Source organism: Brassica napus, chromosome C3 (assembly GCF_020379485.1).
Source record: "Brassica napus cultivar Da-Ae chromosome C3, Da-Ae, whole genome shotgun sequence".
NCBI lineage: Eukaryota > Viridiplantae > Streptophyta > Magnoliopsida > Brassicales > Brassicaceae > Brassica > Brassica napus.
In genome coordinates this window covers 70,880,484-70,901,110 of record NC_063446.1, presented here as the reverse complement: position 1 = coordinate 70,901,110, position 20,627 = coordinate 70,880,484, and the positions used below count along the sequence as shown (strand labels likewise).

Sequence of the window (20,627 nt, the reverse complement as noted above, 5' to 3'; positions counted from 1 at the left end):
TATAACCTTTTCAACCTGTCTGTAATTGGTAGGTACCACATCCGTTGGTACGGCACCCTATTCCTCCCACGTCCTTGCGGTTTGAATCGTGGTTTCCTGCAGAATCGACACTCTTCTAGCTTCTCATCATCTTTCCAGTAGATCATGCAGTTGTCGATGAAAACATCTATCATATCCGAAGGCAACCCAAGACTACAAACCAATTTCTGAATCTCATAATAAGATTCAGCAGACACGTTATCTGCTGGCAAATACTCTTTAAACAACTCCGCCCATGCATCCATGCAATTTTCAGGTAAATTATGATCCGTTTTAATATTCATCATCCTAGTTGCTAGAGACAATTTAGAGAGACCTTCTCTACAACCAGTGTAGATTGGTTGATTTGCAGCATCTAGCATTTCATAAAACCTTTTTGCATCCAAATTAGGTTCTTCTACATTTCCAGGTCCATCAGCTATTGTTGTAGTTGTTTCTAAAAATGCATCAGTAATCATTTCTTGAACCCTATCATGAACTACCATCTGCTCTTCTTGATGGTAATTATATTCATTATGCAAATGATTCGGTTCTTCATTATTACCAGCATCCCCAAAATTATTATTATTACTACTACTAGCTTCATTTTCACCATAACCTTCTCCGTGTTGATACCAGATATAATATTGTGGTGTAAATCTCTGGTTTACTAAATGCTTCCATACAGTTTTACTACGTGCAAATTTTGAATTATTGCATTTCCGACAAAGGCAGAACATCTTACCGCTTTCCTGCGTGAGCGGTGTAGAGCCCGCCTGGTACATGAATGTCTCTAGCCCGCTCAGAAATGCATTCGTCACTCTCCCTTCCGAATCTTTATGGGAATACATCCAACTCCGTAACTCGTAAATATTACCGCCATCCACCATTTTTAAACAAAAAAATTTGGGAATTTTTGGGGGAAATTTTTTTTTTAGAATTTTTTTTGTGATTTTTTCTTCCTGAGATTTTTTTTCTTTCTTTTCGTTTGTGAGTTGTGAGAGAGTGAGTCGTGAGAAATAACATATATATAGAAAAAATTTCGAGTTTGGTAGGTGAAGTATAACAAGGATTTTACTAGGAATATTTTACTAGGGTTTTACATCTCTCTTACATCTATTTTACAATGATTTTACAACGAAATTAGGCAATTCAAAGCGCATTCAATAAATATTTTCACCAATAAATAACGGTAACATGTGTCGTCGTAATATCCTCGTAAATTTACGACGAATATTGTTTGCCAATACTTTCATCGTAAATTTACAAGGTATTTACGAAGAAACGTTTTCCTTGTAATTTTACGTCGTCGTTACGACGAATTTCAGTTTCGTCATAACATCCTCGTAAACTACCTGTAAATTTACGAGGAAAGATTTTCCTCGTAATGTTTCGTCGTTACGGGAACGTTTTCTTGTAGTGCATGTAAGAAGGGGCAGTTTGCGGGGGCAAAAGACCTTCTCGATTGGATGGGGGAAGGGGGTTTGAAACAGGATATGTATAATTACAGCACTGTAATTAGTAAAGCTTCCTAAAGCTGGAGACTTGGGTGATGCATTGATTATACTCATATGGTAGTGTAGTTTAGTTTAAGGTTTACGTTGGTTTGTGTGTTTGTAGGGTAGTAGGTGTAGGTCTTATATAATACATTATTTAACTAAAATTAATTAAAATAAAAAGAAGAACCCAACAGAATATAGATTTTGGTTTTTACTTTATGAATTAGTAAAATGAATCAAAAACTAGTTTCTCTGAATAAATGGAATAGATCTATTTGATCAAAATCATGATCGGAGAAAAAGTAGTTTGTTGGAAATCAAATACCAAAAACTACTTCTTAGTTTTAAAGACTATGGGGTGTATTCAATCTACAACAAAGATGATTTGATTTTAATGAGTTTTTAGATGATTTTATAAGAATTCTAATCTATCATTAATAAAGCTTTCAAGTGGGTGAAAACCAGAAAACAATTAATAAAAAAGAAGCATTTTTTAACCTGGTCGATTGTTCGTATACATCAGGTGAAAGACCACCATGAACACATAGACCTACATGGAGGAAGCAACATTCTTAAATATAATATACAACTTATGCATTCATATAACTCTAAGAGAAGATACATCATAATACAATGCCAAAGACCATGATGAAAATACTTACAGTGCCATCTATAATAGCTGAAAAAGGGAAAAACGGCCAATTCCGGGTTCCTCGAAAACGTTTTCTTATGGTTTGGGGGGGGGGGATTCGAACCCAGTGTAAAAGAATTATTTCGTGCACTGTGAGCAGCAATACAAATCTACTTTATCACCTAATTAATCATAGAGTTAATCAATAAGTATTGTACAACTAATTAAACTCAAAATCTTGATGTCCATTGGTCGTGTTCACATCAAATGGGGGTAATCAAGCCGAGCAACAGCGAGAACCTAAATTCAAATATAAATTATTTGGATTAAAATATATAAACACATTGAAACTTACAATTTCCTAAAATTTAACATTTGAGCAATTCTTTTTTTTTTGACAAAACATTTGAGCAATTCTTACCAAACCAAATATATGTATATGTGATGTATTAAACCAATGAACATGGCGAGAGGTCCTGTGGGGGATGGGTCATTTTGGGGAACCCGTGTTCGAAGTCCCCCTAAACCAAATGAAAACGAATTTTTTTTGGGGAACCCAGAACGGATGAATGATAAATATGTATATGTGATGTATTAAACCGATGAATTATACATGGCAGAGTGGTCCAGTGGGGGATGGGTTATTGTGGGGAACCCGGGTTCGACTCCCCCTCTAAACCAAATGAAATCAATTTTTTTTTTGGGAACCCGGAACCGATGAATGTTAAATATGTATATGTGATGTATTAATATGATGAATCATACATGGCAGAGTGGTTGAGTGGGGAATAGGTTTTTGTGTGTAACCCGGGTTCGAACCCCACTTTAAACCAATTTAAAACAATTTTTCGTTTTCAATAAAACGATATCGTTTTGGGCTTAATTTCCACGTAATCATCTGTTAAGTCCACGTAAGACTCCGTAAATATTTGACTAATGGAGACACGGTCATTGTATGAATTTACCGAAAAGTGTTGGTTGACGTATGAAATTTGACTATAATTTGTGTTGAAGTATGTTTTAGCACCTGGTGTGAATGTATGTACTGATCGGGACCGCGACCCCTTGTTGATGTATAAATTGGTTATTTTCCTGCTGAAAAAGTAAGGTAGTCAAAAACATCCGTGCAATATCTCCAAACGTTAGCATTACCTTACTTCCTTTGGCATTCGTCATAGAAACCATAGACCTATCAAATATAGTTTAAGCCAACAACTTTATTAAAAAGGTAAACCTCTAATGTAAGAATATGTAATCATAACTGTCACCAGATACTGGAATGCACATTTTATTTGTAACATGAGGTATACTCCTCAGCTTAATCATATTGAAGATTTACCAAAAGTGTGTTCAAAATACAAATATCATATAATCTTCTTCATTCACAAAAATTATGAGATATTGCGTAGGAATAGACATACATTAAGAACTTCCAACAAGAAAACTCATGGATGCAAAGAATCATTTTACTAAAGCATTGCAAAATTAACTCAGTACTCAAGTAGCAATGATGCATCTTCAGTACGTGATGATCATGTAGCAGAACCGAACCGGAGAGTATCATCACGAACCAAGGTTCCCAATCGAAAGTATTTGGCGTAAACCAAACTAGTATTTTATTTAAATATTTTGTGTTATTGTCTTAAGCATAATAAGGAGAGAATTGGTCTTCCTTGTGTTGAGGAAACCCTCTTTCCCATATTTTCCATTTCCCTAGTTTGTAGGAGTTGATCTCTTCTACGTTGTTTGGTTCTCTAATTCTAATGGAAAAAAACAAAAATGGGTAGTCTTAACTACCAAACAAACAATTGTTCTTGAGTTCTATTTGAAGCTTTGAATGGGACCAACATTTGGTATCAGAGCAAACTTTTGCTATAACCTGAAGCTATATTATGGTTATGGCAAGCAACAAAGAGAGATTGGCAGACCTGGAAACAAGTATCGGAATGGTACAAGATGAAGTTGCCAAGATCAACAAAAAAATCGATGAAGAGATGGCTGCAAAGTTTCCTGGCATGGAAGACTCTTTCAAGAGGATGCTGTCTGATGCAGTGTCAAGTCTTCGTGAAGAGGGATCCATTGTACCGAAGGGAGGAATTCCAACAGAGACGATGACTGGTAATCACGAAGTGGGAACGAGTGCGGCTGGAGGGATCAGACGATCAAAGATACCTTCACCCTCCGCTTCCATTTAGAGAGGAGAGAATCCTAATCCTCTTCCCAACGGACCTAACCGCCGGCATGTGAAACTGGAATTTCCCAAGTTTTGAGAAGGAGATCCAACGTGATGGGTGAGCAAGGCGAAACAATACTTCGGCTACCAAGAGATGCCACTAGAGCAGAGAGTCAGCTTTGCTTCGTATCATCTCGAGGATGAAGCCAATGAATGGTGGCATGCTACAACAAAGGCCCTCTATGAAAATGGAGTCTCAGTTTCGTGGGACGTCTTTGAGGAAGAACTTTGGGCACGATTTGGATCAATTGCTGCTGAAGACTTCGATGAGGCTCTCTCCGAAATTCAACAAACTGGTACCTTGAGGGAGTATCACCGAGAATTTCAGAGGCTTCAGAATAAGGTGTCAGGATAGACGCAAAAGGCGCTCATTGGAACGTATATAGGCGGTCTCAGAGATGCTATATCGGACAATATTCGGATGTTTCAACCGAAGACGTTAAAGGCGACAGTGGAACTTGCTAGAATGCGTGATGAACAGCTCCAACGCAGTCAAAGATTCTCTTCCACGACCAACCGCAACACTCAAAACTCACCGGCGAACACTAAGCCGGAGGGTCCGGCGACAAACCACTAAGACGCACCCACAATGACCCCGGAACACTTGAGCTGGGATGAGATGAAGCGTAAAAGAAGTCTTGGCTTGTGTTTCAGCTGCGACGAGAGATACACTCCAGGCCATAAGTGTCAAAAGTCGCAATTACTTCTCATGGTGGAGGAGGATGATGAATCAGAAGAATCAACTAGAGTGGAAGAAGCGGAAATGACGTTGCAAGCGCTACCTGGGTGGGACACGCCGCAGACCTTACGAACGCCGGTGAAGATTAATCGGCATATATAAGCCGGTGGTACTGATCCACAGTGGGTCAACCCACAATTTCATCAGCGAGAAGGTGGCTAACAAATTGAACTTACAGATCTAAGCAACCAAACCTTTCAAGGTCCGAGTCGCTGACGGACATCCACTCCGGTGCAAGGGTGTTTATCGATCGGTTATCACCATAGTCGACGATCTGAGTTTCACCATTGACTACTATGTGATTCCTTTGACGGGACTCGAAGTCGTTTTGGGCGTACAGTGGCTGTCTCAATTGGGCCCGACTTTGTGTGATTGGAAGGCCCAGACGATGGAGTTTAATTAGGCCGGTTAGACTGCAAAGATCCAAGGCCTCGAGAGTAGCCGGATTTCACGGGCCGAGCCAACCGAGATGGCAAGGGAAGCCCGTATGGGCCATGCCTGTTTCGCCTGGAGTATCCAGCAGCTTCTGACTGATGCTTCGGCAATACCGGAAGCGGTGAATGGTCTCTTACAAAAATACGCAGCAGTTCCAGTCCGTTTTCATCTTCGGTACTTCTGGTTAAGAAGAAAGACGGGTCGTGGAGGTTTTGCACTGACTATCGAGGTCTGATTGCAGCCACCGTTAAAGACAGATTTCCAATTCCAAATGTAGAGGATATGCTCGATGAAATCCATGGCGCCACTATCTTCACCAAGCTTGACTTGACAGCCGGGTATCATCAGGTTCGAGTACATCCCTCAGACAGCTTTTTGCACCCACAATGGACATTACGAGTACTTGGTTATGCCGTTCGGGTTGTGTAACGCGCCGTCAACGTTTTAGGCACTCATGAATTCAGTCTTCAGGCAGCATCTTCATAAGTTTGTTCTTGTCTTTTTCGACGATATCTTGGTGTACAGTCGGACCTGGCAGGAGCATCTGGAACATGTTCGCATCATCTTCGATCTTCTCCAACAACATCGGCTCTTTGTCAAGAAGAAGAAATGTGAATTTGGACGGGAAGAGCTAGAGTATCTGAGACATATCATATCGGCTGCAGGAGCTAAGGTGGATCAGTGCAAAATCAAGGAAATGGTCGACTGGTCTCCTCTAACGACTGTGACAAAACTGCGAAGGGTTCTGGGCCTTACTGGTTACTACCAAAAGTTCGTGGAGAACTATGGGATCATTGCTAGGCCTCTGGCGAACCTTTTGAAGAAGGGGAAGTTTGAATGGACAGCAGCAGCAGAGACAGCTTTTGAAGCTCTGAAGACGGCCATGACAAGCACTCCAACTCTCGCTCTCCCTGATTTCTCTATGCCATTGATCATTCACGCAGATGCTTCAGGAGACACAACAAGGAAAGCGGATCGCTTTCATGAGCAGAGCTCTTGGCGTCGCAAAGCAAAACTGGTCTACCTATGCTCGGGAAATGCTTGCTATCGTGATTGCCATTCGTACGTGGAGGCCATACCTCATAGGTCGCATATTCACCATTCTGACAGATCAGAAGAGGTTTCTTTTTGTCCTTGAGCAAAGGATCCTTACTCCTGAACAATAAAAGTGGATGGGTAAACTCTAGAGTTATGATTATGAGATTACTTAGAAGCCTGGAACTGCTAATGCTGCAGCAGATGCATTGTCACGCCGCAGAGATAGTCCTTTCCTTAATGCGATAACAGGACAGCACTCAGCAGTGTGGGAAGCGTTGCACTTATCGGCCACAACAGATCCTTTCCTCATATGCATTGGCCTTCAAGCCGACACTGCCCCTGGCAAACCATATGACCACCGCAACAGTCTCCTCTGCTACAACAACCGCATCATCATTCCACCAGGATCTCCTCAGATCACAGCTTTGTTGAAGGAACACGACGATTTACACATTGGAGGACATTCGGGTGCATTGCGCACGTTCAAGAGACTCGCACAACAGCTCTTTTGGCCATCCATGCATAAGTCTGTTCGGGAATACATTGCTGCTTATGATACTTATCAGCGGGTGAAATATGAAAGTTTATCACCAGCGGGGTTGCTTCAACCACTTCCAATACCGACTCAGATTTGGGAAGATGTATAGATGGACTTCGTCGATGGATTGCCTCGTTCTGATAATCACACCTCCATTATGGTCGGCGTGGATCGTCTTACAAAATCAGCGCACCTCATTCCGCTCTCTCATCCTTACACTGCCAAATCCATCGTCAAACTCCATGGCATCCCAAAATCCATTGTAAGTGACCGCGACCGAATCTTTGTTAGCACTTTCTGGTGTGAGCTATGGCGTTTGTCAGGAACACAACTACGGATGTCATCAGCCTATCATCCCAAAGCCGATGGCCAAACCGAAGTCGTCAACAGGATCATTGAGCAGTATCTTCGTTGCTTTATCCACCACCGCCCTAAGCAATGGAGTACCTTTATGCCGTGGGCAGAATACTGGTACAACACAACCTTCCACGCGTCCACTGGTATGACGCCGTTCAAAGCTCTATATGGTAGAGAACCACCTCCCCTAGTGAGGTACGAGATTGGCACTACACCGGTCCTGGAACTCGATGAACAACTGGCGGCACGTGATGAGATATTGCAGGTTCTGAAGCACAATCTTGAACGAGCCGGCAACAGAATGAAACAAGCAGCAAACTTAAAGCGTCGAGACATTGCATACGAAGTTGGAGACTGGGTTTATCTGTGAATTCAGTCGTATCGACAACATACTATCTTCAAGCGCACTTGCCATAAGCTGTCTACAAGGTACTTTGGCCCTTTTCAAGTTGAAGAACGCATTGGACATGTCGCCTATCGCCTTAAGCTCCCGGAAGGTACCCGTGTCCACTCTGTTTTTCATGTGTCACTAGTTAAAAAACGAGTTGGAGACGCCACACCAACATCTGGAACGCTCCCACCACTACGCTCCAATGGTCTCTTACGATTGATCACAGAAGAAGTGTTTCAAGTACGAGCTTCACAACAAACAGGGAGTCAGCTCCGAGAATTGCTAGTACAATGGAAGGATTTACCAAAAGAAGATGCAACCTGGGAGGATTTCGAGCAGCTGAAACAGAGTTACCCTGATTTTAATCTTAAGGACAAGATTCGTTTTGGGAAGGGGAGTAATGATGCATCTTCAGTACATGATGATCATGTAGCAGAACCGGACCGGAGGGTATCATCACGAACCAAGGTTCTTAATCGCAAGTATTTGGCGTAAACCAAACCAATATTTTATTTAAATATTTTGTGTTATTGTCTTAAGCATATTAAGGAGAGAATTGATCTTCCTTGTGTTGAGGAAACTAATGGAAAAAAAAAACAAAAATAGGTAATCTTAACTACCAAACAAACAATTGTTCTTGAGTTCTATTTGAAGCTTTGACTGGGACCAACATTCAAAAACACATCTTAGTTAACATCCATGTCTACGTCTGCCACGGCATTGCCACATGCACAAATATAACTTTCAAAACCAGTTATAGCAATTGCCGAAGAAAATCAAAGTTACGATTCTAAATGATACCAAAGGAGGGATACTCGCATAATTATTGTCCAAAATGATGGCATGGAGATGGAGGCCGATGTTGATAAAAAAAAAAAAAGGAATTTAAAACTTAAATAGCAGTTACATAAATCGAAGGAATTTTTGGGATAAAGCTTCAGTCGTGGTGCACGTCACAAATGAAGGTAATTAGATGATATGTTGTGACCGGTCAAATTTTCATATATATATATTTATGGTTGGCCTAAAATACTTAATTTTCTTTCTTTTTATGGTCAAATTTGTTTATTTTCATGATTTTGTCTAGGAGTGGACGTTTGGGTATCCATTCGGGTTTGGATTTATTCGGATTTCGGGTTTTCGGGATCAAAAATTTTAGCTCCATTCGGGTATTTCTAAATTTTGATTTGGGTTCGGTTCAGATCTTTGCGGGTTCGGTTCGAGTTCGGATAACCCATTAAATTACTTTTAAAATTTTAAAATCCATTATATATTTTAAATTACTCAAAATCTATAAACAAAATAATATATTACATATAAATTTGAATAACATATGTCAAAATACCTAAACTTAACATATAAATTGGTTTGGTTTGAATATTTGGATAGAGAATAAATAAATATTTTAAGTATTTCTGGTATTTTGAGTATATTTTAACTATTTTAGACATTTTTTTAATTATTATTTGTATATATTTTCAAGTATTTTGGATAAGGTAAGAGTATCAAATATATTTTGGATGTTTTTTAATATACATTAAATCTAAAAAAAAATAATATATAGGTTTATAAAAAAAATTTGGATACATTCGGGTACCCGAAATATTTCGGTTCGGATCGGGTTTGGTTTCGGTTCTTTAAATACCAAAATTTTAGATCTGTTCGGATATTTAATCAATTTTGATTCGGGTTTGATGCTAGTTTTTCGGATCGGGTTCAGTTCGGTTTCTCGGATCCAGGTTTTTTGTCCGGCTCTACTTTTGTCAAAAAAATAACAATTAACCGATCATATTCCATTAATTATTTAGATTCAAATAAAATATAATTATTGAATTTAAAGGACATTTCAGCATTTATTTGCTAGAAAAAAAATTATCACCAAATATGTGAATTATAAAGACTTTTGGTCTCCTCTGAACATTCAACTCCAAGTGGTTTGAACTTCTCACACTTCGTTGCTAAGAAGAAGTCATGATATTTTGGCCTTGTGTCCCGAGTCAACTTTTGAAATTGACAGACACCTCTTTGCTAAGTAGTCATGATATTTCCACGAACCTTTTCACACTATAATTAACCCAGAATTTTTAGAATGGGATTCTACTTAAGAACCGGTTCTTTGTTATTTTAATTAAAAGTTAAGAAACAGTTTCTTAACTTCCGCTAAAAACCTCATCCTAAAAACTTCGGGTTAATCATGCTTTTAGCTTTCTTTTTTTATTTAAAAATATATATGTATTTTTTTCTTTTAAAAACATATATATACATACAAAATGCAAGGAAATCATAAACCATGAATTTAAATAAAAGTACCAAATTCTAGTATCAGAAGTTCAGAACTAAAAAAACTAAATTTGACTACATAAACTTAAACATAAATATTTAAGTTCTAAACAAACAAAAAAATTAAAACAGAAACGACGAGAAATGGACTAATCACCTTTGTCTTTTGCCTGCATTTGTTGAATTTGAACCAAACTTGAAATATAATTGACGAGACTGATAACTACCTGGTCATCGTTGGGAATAATAATCATCTGGCCCGATGAAACTTGAATAATTAAATATCACCATTAACTTGTTTTGATCAATGTATTTTAGCCATGTCAAACATCTTCCTCAACGACCATACCATATTTATTTAATATTATATATATATATATATATATAATTAGTAATTAATTTTTATTTTTAGATACTGTTTTTATGCGGACAACTAAATTAAAAGTCAAATTCTTTACTTTCTCGGACACTTCTTCGAAGGAGAATGTATTCGATATAAAATTTGAGCTGATTTGATTTTTAATGAGGTTTTACATGATTTCACTGAATCGCAGAGATTAAAATGATTTTTGTTAAACCACTCTAAAATATCAACTAAAACCATGAGATTTGAGTTTTAAATTTTTTAACCAAGGAACTCCACCCAAACACTTTAAAATCACTCGAAAACTTTAAAATTCCACAACTTAAAATATTTTCAATAACACTAGATTTGAGATTAGTTCATAAAATGTCAAGTTAAATAACACTGGATTTTAAATAAGATTTTAAAATTCATGTTTGAATAACAGTAAATTTGTTATTTTATTGCAAATCACCCGAAACTCTCAGTTGAATATACCCCTCCGAAAGAAAAGAAAAAGAAGAGGAAATCATTTATTTTTAGTGAGGAAAGTACTTTTTATTTTCTTAGTAGTTTCCTTGTATATTATATTATATATATTCTTTTTTTTTCTTAAAGAATTCTTCTATATATATATATCCCCTTTTTTAATTGTTTAATCATCGTGATAAAACCAATTTTTTTAGTAAAATGGGGCAACAACAGCTTAAAGCCGAGATGCTATTTCAAAAAGTGAATCACAACGATGTCGAAAGTATCAAATCCCTTTGCCATGAAGGGGCAGGACTCGAGGTTTTTCTTCTTTCTAGTCCCATCTTCTCATCTTTATAATTGTAAGATTTCGTTTTTATCAGTTGCAACTGTGAGTTTTGGATGTAGTGGGCTGATAAAGAAGGAAGAACGCCATTAATCTTAGCTTGTGCAGAAGCAGAGCTATATGATGTAGCAGAAACTCTTAAGGTTGCTAGGGCTAAAGGTTACAGCGATACTGTGCGCGCAATCGAGGTATGCTAATAACACCTATTTCTATAATAAAGGAGTAAACAGTATAAGACGTTTTATGATTTAATACGCTTTTTAAACTGTTTGATTATGCAGAGTCTCATCTGCTTGTTCTCTGGCTGGATGCGTGAACTTTATGGCCCCAGCTTTCTTGAATTATGTTCTCCTTATCAGCTTCTTTCAAGAAAAGTGTGAGTATCCTTCTTTTTTATTTGTTTCTTGTCTTTCTTACTGTTGCACATGAATATGAAGCTGCTTTAGGACTTGTGTTTTTGCAGATGGGTTGTTATCGTACCAACTGATTCTCGAAACCCTTTGAAGTTGGAGTTATTTGTGTATGCTAGTCTTCAGGTACTAAATATAATCCTTTCTCTTATGAAACTAGGATTTGTTTCCAAGTTTTGATATTACTATACTTATGAAACTGTTTATTGTTTACTAAAGACTTTTAGATTAAAAGCATAAATAAATACATGATAGACTAGGTTGATTGTTTGTGGTTTTTGAATTAGTTTTTGGTTTTAGTTTTTCCAAAAACTAGTTTCAAGCCATTCAAGATTTTGCCAAAATAGTTTCCCTGTAAAATAGGGAATCTGGTTTTTGAGTCTCCTATGCAATTAAAAGGAAAAACCAGAATCTGTGTTTTTGGAGTTTTTTCTATCAAACATACGGCAACTGTTTTAAAAGTAATTTGTTTTTGTTTATGTTTTTGTTTTTTTTTAATAATTCCGGTACAATATATCTATATTTATTCAACACATTATTTTATGTTTTTTTTGTTAATAATCCAGGTACAATATATCTATATTTATTCAACACATTATTAATACTGATATTTCTTACGTGAAGTATGCCTCCTTGATAAACAAATATTTCTTTTTATTTGTAAGAGCCACATTTATTTAACAAAAAGACATGAAAACAAATCTTATAAATAATAATATTCTTTAAAACTAATTTATTCAATTATAATAAAATTAATAATTATAACTAATAAATTTGGTTAAATTTATATAAAGTTTTTAATACAAAATATTACTTAAGACATTATAGTGTACATCAAAGGTTATGAGAAGTATTTATTTATTTACTAAATAAATATTTATAATTGACTGATTATCTAGTTTAGTTGAATAATTAATGTATGCTATTAATATTAAAGAGAAAAATACGATGGAACGATAGTAGGTTCATATATATCTTGAAATATATTAAAATGAAATGCAAAGTTAAATTGGTGTATTGGTCCTTTGAAAAATAAGAATTAGAAATGAAAATATAAATACATTTTATTTAGTTTTTTTGAGTTAAAATATATTATGTAAATATAAACTTAAATATATTTAAAATACAGCCATTAATTTTTACAATATTTTGGTTTCTTGTTTTTATTTTTATTTTAAACTAAATTTATATTAGTTTACTTTTAGTGATACTTATGATATTTTTATTTTATTTTTCCTGAAAAATATTTTATCATTAATTATTTATTTTAATCTAAAAACAAAAACCAAAATCTAGTCACCAATCAAGTTTTTCAAAAAAACCAAAATCTACAGCAAAATCAAAAACCAAAAACTAAAAACTAAAACCAAAATCTAAAAACTAAAATCAAAAAACTAAAAACCAAAAACTACAATCTAAAAACCAAGTAAACAATCATCACCTAAAAAGTCTTATAATGACATAAACTTTGCATGAAACATACTTCATGATAGGTTAAATCACGAACCTAAGAGACCACTTAGGCCAAGATTAGAAAACGAACAGTAAAATGTAAGAAAGTGGCTAATGAGAACTGAGAAGATACATGATCCATTATACTTATGAAACTGTTATGATGTGTATATAATTAGGATGCACAACCCATGATGGAGATTCCTTTGTGGAAAGCAAACTTGGAGGAGCTTGGATCAGATCAGTCTGATGCTTCAGTGATGATTGTTTGTAACTTATCAAAGCTCAAGAAGCAGAGAAAAAGGGGATACATTTCTCACGCTAGGCGTTGGGCTCAAGTCGATAGGCGTAAGTGTACATAATTTTTTATTCTCTATTCTTGCTTTAAAAAATATTTAGTAACCATAGAAAGCTATTCTTCTTTTACTTGATGCTTCAACCTTTAATTGAAAACATTATTTATATTTTTTTTGTTTTAATCTCAACGTTTTTTTAGAAATGCGACTTAAGCTGGCAGCAGCAACCAAGGGCGACATAAAACAGCTGAACTCGTTTTGTGAGGCGTGTAAAGGAACTCCTCAGGTATGTTTTGCCATAATGATACGACTTAGGAAGTCAAGATATTTCCTACTTGTGTGTCTCTCTGACTCATTTGATAATAATTGGAAAGTTATACAGCCAATGAATCCTCCAATGTTTATGAAAACAACTGAAAATATCATTTCCAATGAGGTTACGCCATCAGTTCCTCTACCGAGAGCCGTAACGGTGGAAACAGGAGACGATTCTGTTCACTATCCATCATTCTCGTGTGCAGACTATGAGAGTAAAGGAAGTAGTGGAGGATCTGGAGTGTGTGTGATTTGTGAGGATGCGTCATCGGAAGCAGCATGTGTGCCATGCGGACATGTCGCTGGATGCGTTTCTTGCTTGAAAGAGATCAAAAACAAGAAATGTCCTATATGTCGTGCCAGCATTGATCAGGTCATTAAGTTATATCATGTTTGAACAGAAAAAAAAAAAAAGGAAGACAAAACTAATCATCTTATCTCCTCTATGGCTCGAAGATCCTCACCATTCATGTCCGCACCGGCTTCGTTTACGACTCAGTTATCTATTTTTTTTCCAATTTTATGTTTGGTTTTGTTAATCTTGGGATTTTATTATGTTTGAACGTCTGGGTTTCATTAGATGGTTTTTGTTTGCTATATACTCTCTGTTTCAAATTATATAGAAGATATTAATCATTTTGCTATAATTCAAGCGTTGTCTATTTTATTTGGGTTGAAATGAACAAAAAAGTGGTGAAGGAAAAACTTATAAAGTTTTCTAAAAGTTAGTTTAAAAAAAGGTGAACAACAAAAAGAATGATTTCAAAAATAGCTTTTAAGAATTTGAAGATTTCGAAGATTTGAAAAAATTGATTGACAAAATTTGGTATTGATGAAAATTTACAAAATTATAAAGCCTCTACAACCTACGCAACGATCGGGGGTTTGTATATCCAAATAACAAAATGGTGTCTAAGGAGCAACGAGGAATAATGTATTTTTTAACATTTCCGAAAAAAATCACCATTCACAAAGAATAATGTTTCTATCTCATAAAAAATAAAGTTATTTCTTGTTAAATATGGGATGGAACAACCATTCATTTTCATTCATGCAATTTTATTCATCTACGTTCATTTTCTATTCGTTCATCTTCTTTCCTTTCCAGAATGGTCATCGGCCTGACCCAGTCTAAACAAAAAATATTATAGATATCTATAAATATTAAATATTTATACATACATAAAATCAATTATACTGATAATTCAAATATTTATAATGACAATTACTAACTACATTAACTTAACTTTTTGATCATTTGAATATATTCGAATAATTTAAATATTTGTCAAATACATTCAGATATGGATCTGGAGGATCTTCAGTTTGTTAGACAAAATAATAAAGTATCCAATGCAAATAAACCTGAGGGCTACTGAAATACCCGACCCAAATCCAGCATTACTGCTAGTTATACATTTCGTTTGGTGAATTATTTATTACCGAACTTTGACGGCTTCATGATTTAATCAATCCAGCAATAACCGAAACTTAACCGAACAAAGCAAAGAGGGGATGAGAAGATTGGTCTTACATACAGAACACATGTATAACAACGTCCAGAGTCAGAGATCAAAGTTAAAAAAACTGCATCAAAACCACTAGAATTGCTAAAGTGACGATCACTTCCACAAGAAAATGTGTTTGTTTCCGTAAAAACAATGGAAGTGTAAACACAACATCAGAAGATATACCTTGCAAGAACATAAGCCAACGGTAATGGCGCTAACTTCGTCAGAACAATATGAGACTAACAATGTAGGATCATCACAGGAAGTAAGGAACACCTGTTCTTGGCCCTCTCATTTGATTGTTCTCTTCTGTCTCCGTGAAGAACTTCACGTCCCTTTCCTGGTAATAAAAGCATAACCGTCAGTGGGGACTGGATCAGATCATAAACACTTTCCACAAACAAGTCTACAGAAGAACACAAGGAGACAAGCACCAACTAGGTGACTTCATATATATATATATATATATATATATATATAAATGGCAAAAACATTGTTCTAACTCCATCTTACAAGAGCTACTTGTCTAACTTCCCATAAACAAGAAAGTCCGTTCATGTTCGGGTTAGAGAGAAGAGCACCAAAAGGAGCAACTTAATAGATACAAAAGGGTTAAGTAAACTGAGAGCCCTCTTGTAGGTTTAAGAACATGAAACACGAGATAATGGTATATATCAGTAGAAAAAGAGGAAACAAATGACTTGCCATGTTGTCGTTGAAACTCAACATAGAAGCCACATTCCCACAGCGGTAGCAGTAGTTAGGTGCAGACCACACCTTCACACACAAAAATAAAGAGAATAAACGTCACCAAGCAGATTATTACACTTCAAACCATAAGAAGGCACCACACTTACAGTTACAAGGCCTTTGTCTTGGAACATGTACTTGAGACCTTCTTGTACAAGCTGATGTGCGCGACATACTAGTTCAAGATTGTTTATATGGTTAAACTGCACACAAAAGCCAAAGTTAAAGAAGTGTTTCTTATACATATTATTCAAATTTTCAACAACCATACCTCAGTGGTAACCCTGGACCCGAAAAGCCAACCAGCGCCACGTGGACTAACAGCCCATGTTTCAATATCTTCAGGATCGCTCCACATAAGATCACAGAATGGTCCTTCATGCGGGATTTCGCAATTCCGGTCAATCAATCTTATCTAGAGGACACAATAAGATCTGAAGTGAGTGAATGAGATTTTAATCAATCATTAATCAAAAAGAGGCACTTTTTAACCTGGTCAATCGTCCGTACATCAGGTGAAAGGCCACCATGAACACATAGAACCTACATCGAGGAAGCAATATTTTTAAATATAGTACGCAACTTATACATTCATACACAATGCCAAAGATCATGGGGAAAATACTTACAGTGCCATCTACAATAGCGGAAAGAGTAAGATAGTCAAACACATCCGTGCAATATCTCCAAGCATTAGCATTACCGTACTTCCTTTGGCATTCGTCATAGAAACCATAGACCTAGCAATTATAATTCAAGGCAACAACTTTATTAAAAAAAAAGTGAACCTTCAGGGACACAAAATACAAACCAAGTGTAGCATGAAAATTAAACACGAAAAATTTAAACGAAAACAGTGAGCAGGAAGAAACTATGCAAAACACCATTATTTGATTACAAACATCACTAACGTAAGAATATTTTTTGTTCATACTGTCAGCAGATACTGGAATATACATTAAATTTGTAACAACAGGAGGTGCAGCTCTCAGCTAAATCATATTGAAGAGTTACCACAAGTGTGTTCAAAATACAAACTTATCATACAATCTTCTTCCTTGGCAGTGGATGTAAAAAAAAATTAATAAGATATTGCGATGAACTCTGTGTACTCGAGTATCACTAAAACGCATCTTAGTTAACATCCATGTCTACGTCTGGCATGACATTACCACATGTACATATATAACTTTCAGATCCAGTTATAACAATTGCGGAAGAAAACTCAAAACTACTCTATCTACTAGGAACTGCGTGAAGAGCATTGCAACAAATAAACATCAGCCAAACAGAATAAAATACATACCTGAGTAAGCTGTCTGCTTTCATGATTGCCACGCAAAAGTGTGATATGGGCTGGATATCTACACATTGACATACAAGAGAGAGATGGGTTTTAAGCACAACAGAACAATGCGGGTAGACAAAGTGAAACAGAAAGACATATGGAAAGCATACCTTGCTTTAAGAAGCAAAAGAATAGTGAAAACTTCAAGACTGTTGTAACCTCTATCAACGAAATCTCCCTGGGAAAAGCAAATGAAATCTCATAAAAAAAAAAAAGAGAGAAAAAAACAAGAAGAAGAACAGTAAAAGTCCATTACCATAAAAATGTAGTTAGTGTCGGGAACATGACCACCGGTCTGGAAAAGCTTCATAAGGTCGTGAAACTGGCCATGGATATCACCACAGACGGTGACAGGACTGTTGACAGGTTGTACATTTGATTCCTCAATCAGAATCTCTTTCACCTGTTATAACAGAAGACCTATAAATGTTATCGATAGAGGAGAGCAGAAGATTCGAAGTAAAGTTCCAATTCAATCGAAGAGGAGAAGAAGGTACGTATTCGCAGAGGAGGTGAAGCTCGTCTTCGGAGAGATGTTGGCCGTCTTTGACCTTGGATATCCACTGATCTAAATCCATGATGATTGGGCGTCTCTCTCTCTCTCTTCTTCGGATTTGGATCTAACAGAGCATTGCTCTCTCCGCCTTCGTTTCGTTTAGGGTTACGTAAAGAGACACGAGGAACCAATGTCTGACCCAAAACCCAATTTGGTCTTCAAACTCGGATCCGTCTCTCTCTCTTTTTAGCAACACATCATTCAAACATCACTTATTTGGGCATCACATTAATTATATATCATTATTGTTAGTTAGTTTAATTACTAGGAAAATTTGTTGAAGAATTATTTTTTTTCTGTTTAACAAAAATAAAATACATAATTACTTTTTATTTTAAAACAGTGAATGGTAGTACATGCTATTCACATATTTGCTAACTGATTTATGTTATATATTGTATAAAGGATAAAAAAAATATTTTCTTTAAATATCTTAACTTACATTTACATTTGTTTTGAACGAACTTACCTTTACATATTGACGAGGTCTTTTCGTATACCATGGGCAAAAATAAAAGTTTTAAAATTTAAATTATATTTTAAAATATATTTTTTTCAATTTTAAATCTTATTTGATTATATTGAAATTAAGATAAAAATAAATAATTTTATTTCAATTTATATTTAATAATATATATGTAATATTTGAAATTATAAACTTCAAAAGATTTTTTATCTATTTATTTTGGTTAGAAGATATTAAATTATATCCTACAAAATTAAGAGAAAATTTCTTAGGTATATAATTATCAAAAAAAAGAACTAAATAATATTTCTATAATTTTTAGATATTAAAGGAAACTAATAGTATGGTATTGGGATTAGAAAATTACGATTTAATATAACTGCATAAAATTTGAAAGAATTATTTTAGTAATAAAAATTATATAATTATAAATAAAATTAAATAATATTTCGAAAATTTTAAAATATTATTATATTTTTTCTATTATTATTTTATTTATTGTTATATTAATGATGAACTATGAGTTATTATCATATTTAAAAAAAAAAAACTTACCAAAAATATATATCAACATGAAATATAAATGTTTATGTCACAATTAACTTTAAGCCATTTTATTATTTTTTTTTCAAAATCAATATGATAATGACGCACGACAAATCACTTATCAAATAATGTCTAAGGAATTGGTATTTTGTCATGTTGTCTCTTTCTCTTGACAATTATAGACGGCAAGTAAATAAAAATCATGGTTGAAACATTTTTTAGTCCACAAAGGAGGAGAAAATAAAAATTATACAGTACAATATATTGAGGGTCAACTGGATTAGATACTGCGATATAGTTTAACTGTGGTTTATATAAGAGGAACACATAATGCCAAACAGTTGTGATTCGTTTAAAATAAATGGTTCAAAACAAAATATGAATGGTGACATATATAGTGAACAATGTAATTGTGTGATACATATAATATATTTGTAATTTACAAACTAAAAATCAGGGATTCAGATAATTTTTTTTAAAAATATATAGCTTTTTTAATATGTAATATATCTGAAATATGAAATTTAATAAACTATTACTGAAATTTTACAGCCAATATCTTATTTTATTTTAAAAATTATAATTGCCTAGTTGTATTAAACAAAATAAATTTAAGTTTTGTTATTTTTAAATTAAAAATGTAAAAAATCAATATCAAATGTTTACTATTGAATCATTATCATGTGATATTAATATAACAATCGATACAAAAATTATTAGAAATATAAAAATAAATACAAATTGGGTAATTTTAGAGAGTTTTTAATATGAATTTTAAAAAGACATGAATTAATATACATGTAGAAATATATAACTGTAATTTAATTATAAATTTATTCATTTTAGTATAAACTATAAGTGAATGGTAACATGTATAATAGATAATTGATATCACTCAAATTATCCCAAAGAGTGATTTTACTCTCTCAAATAAGAGGTTTAGTCGTAGTATTTAGGGATTAAATCCACAAGGAGTTAGGGCAAACAATAGATCATAACAAGTTTATGATTAAGCTAGGCAAACAATTAAATAGTACTCCCTCTGTTCCCGAAAGAATAATTTTCTAGAGTATTCATGCATATTAAGAAAATAATTAACTTTTTAACAATTGAATTTATTATTTATTTTACTATACATTTTCCAATAAATATCAACCAATAGTATTCAACTAATTCAAATATTTTCAATTAATGTTTCTTAAAAGTATACAACTTTTCAACATTAACTACTAAAAGTACTTTAAAATTTTAGAAAATCTATCATTTTGGAACAAAAAATAAATCTAGAAAATCCTACTTTCAGGAACAGAGGGAGTAAATAATAGAGGTGAACAAGACAGTTGTTCGATTGATTGATTGATTTGTTGTAAACAATTATGAGAAATAGCTAGATTTAAGGTTTCAGGTAAACGGGATTTGAATGATATAGATGCTAAGGTTTTTAATCCTAGCTAGAACACGAATTCTAATTGCAAAATATTCCAGCTTCCGCGTGCGAATAAATCCTATTGATCTAAGTCTATATCTCACCCGTCGCTTGTTGATATAGCTCGAACGTCGATTGACGCTATGTGACTAGCATCGCTCGCTCGATGTTTACCTAGTCAAGCGTTACCGAGCTGTTCGATAGGTTCACTAGTTTTTCTAAATCAGTCGTT

At 34.7% G+C, this 20,627-nt stretch overlaps 2 protein-coding genes across 3 annotated transcripts; one reads left to right on the top strand and one right to left on the bottom strand.

Moving 5' to 3' along the window:
* The first annotated feature begins 8,825 nt into the window (after positions 1-8,825).
* LOC106416642 (putative E3 ubiquitin-protein ligase XBAT34) lies at positions 8,826-14,435 on the top strand. 2 transcript variants are annotated; one of them, XM_022698412.2, is made up of 8 exons: positions 8,826-8,844; positions 11,189-11,294; positions 11,382-11,507; positions 11,601-11,695; positions 11,783-11,855; positions 13,361-13,529; positions 13,678-13,763; positions 13,860-14,435. In XM_022698412.2, the coding sequence occupies exons 2-8, from the start codon at positions 11,193-11,195 to the stop codon at positions 14,187-14,189; spliced, it is 981 nt and encodes a 326-aa protein (XP_022554133.2). In that variant the 5' UTR covers positions 8,826-8,844; positions 11,189-11,192; the 3' UTR covers positions 14,190-14,435. The 2 variants fall into 2 exon arrangements, with proteins under 2 accessions (XP_022554133.2, XP_013713017.2); XM_013857563.3 differs by lacking the exon at positions 8,826-8,844 and having other exon boundaries at positions 11,137-11,294.
* An 869-nt stretch (positions 14,436-15,304) lies between these two features.
* Positions 15,305-18,159, bottom strand: LOC106417438 (phytochrome-associated serine/threonine-protein phosphatase 3). The gene is made up of 10 exons (XM_048750520.1): positions 17,899-18,159; positions 17,658-17,804; positions 17,512-17,579; positions 17,360-17,417; positions 16,683-16,793; positions 16,546-16,596; positions 16,325-16,468; positions 16,161-16,256; positions 16,009-16,080; positions 15,305-15,643 (listed from the first exon to the last, which is right to left on the bottom strand). The coding sequence occupies exons 1-10, from the start codon at positions 17,977-17,979 to the stop codon at positions 15,560-15,562; spliced, it is 912 nt and encodes a 303-aa protein (XP_048606477.1). The 5' UTR covers positions 17,980-18,159; the 3' UTR covers positions 15,305-15,559.
* Between the last annotated feature and the right edge of the window lie 2,468 nt (positions 18,160-20,627).

Coding starts and splice junctions, on each gene's coding strand:
- LOC106416642 (XM_022698412.2), top strand. CDS start 11,193: ATGGGGCAACAACAGCTTAAAGCCGAGATGCTATTTCAAAAAGTGAAT. Junction 11,295..11,381: donor ATGAAGGGGCAGGACTCGAG/GTTTTTCTTCTT, acceptor TTTTGGATGTAG/TGGGCTGATAAAGAAGGAAG. Junction 13,530..13,677: donor TTGGGCTCAAGTCGATAGGC/GTAAGTGTACAT, acceptor ACGTTTTTTTAG/AAATGCGACTTAAGCTGGCA.
- LOC106417438 (XM_048750520.1), bottom strand. CDS start 17,979: ATGGATTTAGATCAGTGGATATCCAAGGTCAAAGACGGCCAACATCTC. Junction 17,418..17,511: donor CTTTTGCTTCTTAAAGCAAG/GTATGCTTTCCA, acceptor GTCAATGTGTAG/ATATCCAGCCCATATCACAC. Junction 16,794..17,359: donor AAAGCAGACAGCTTACTCAG/GTATGTATTTTA, acceptor TATAATTGCTAG/GTCTATGGTTTCTATGACGA.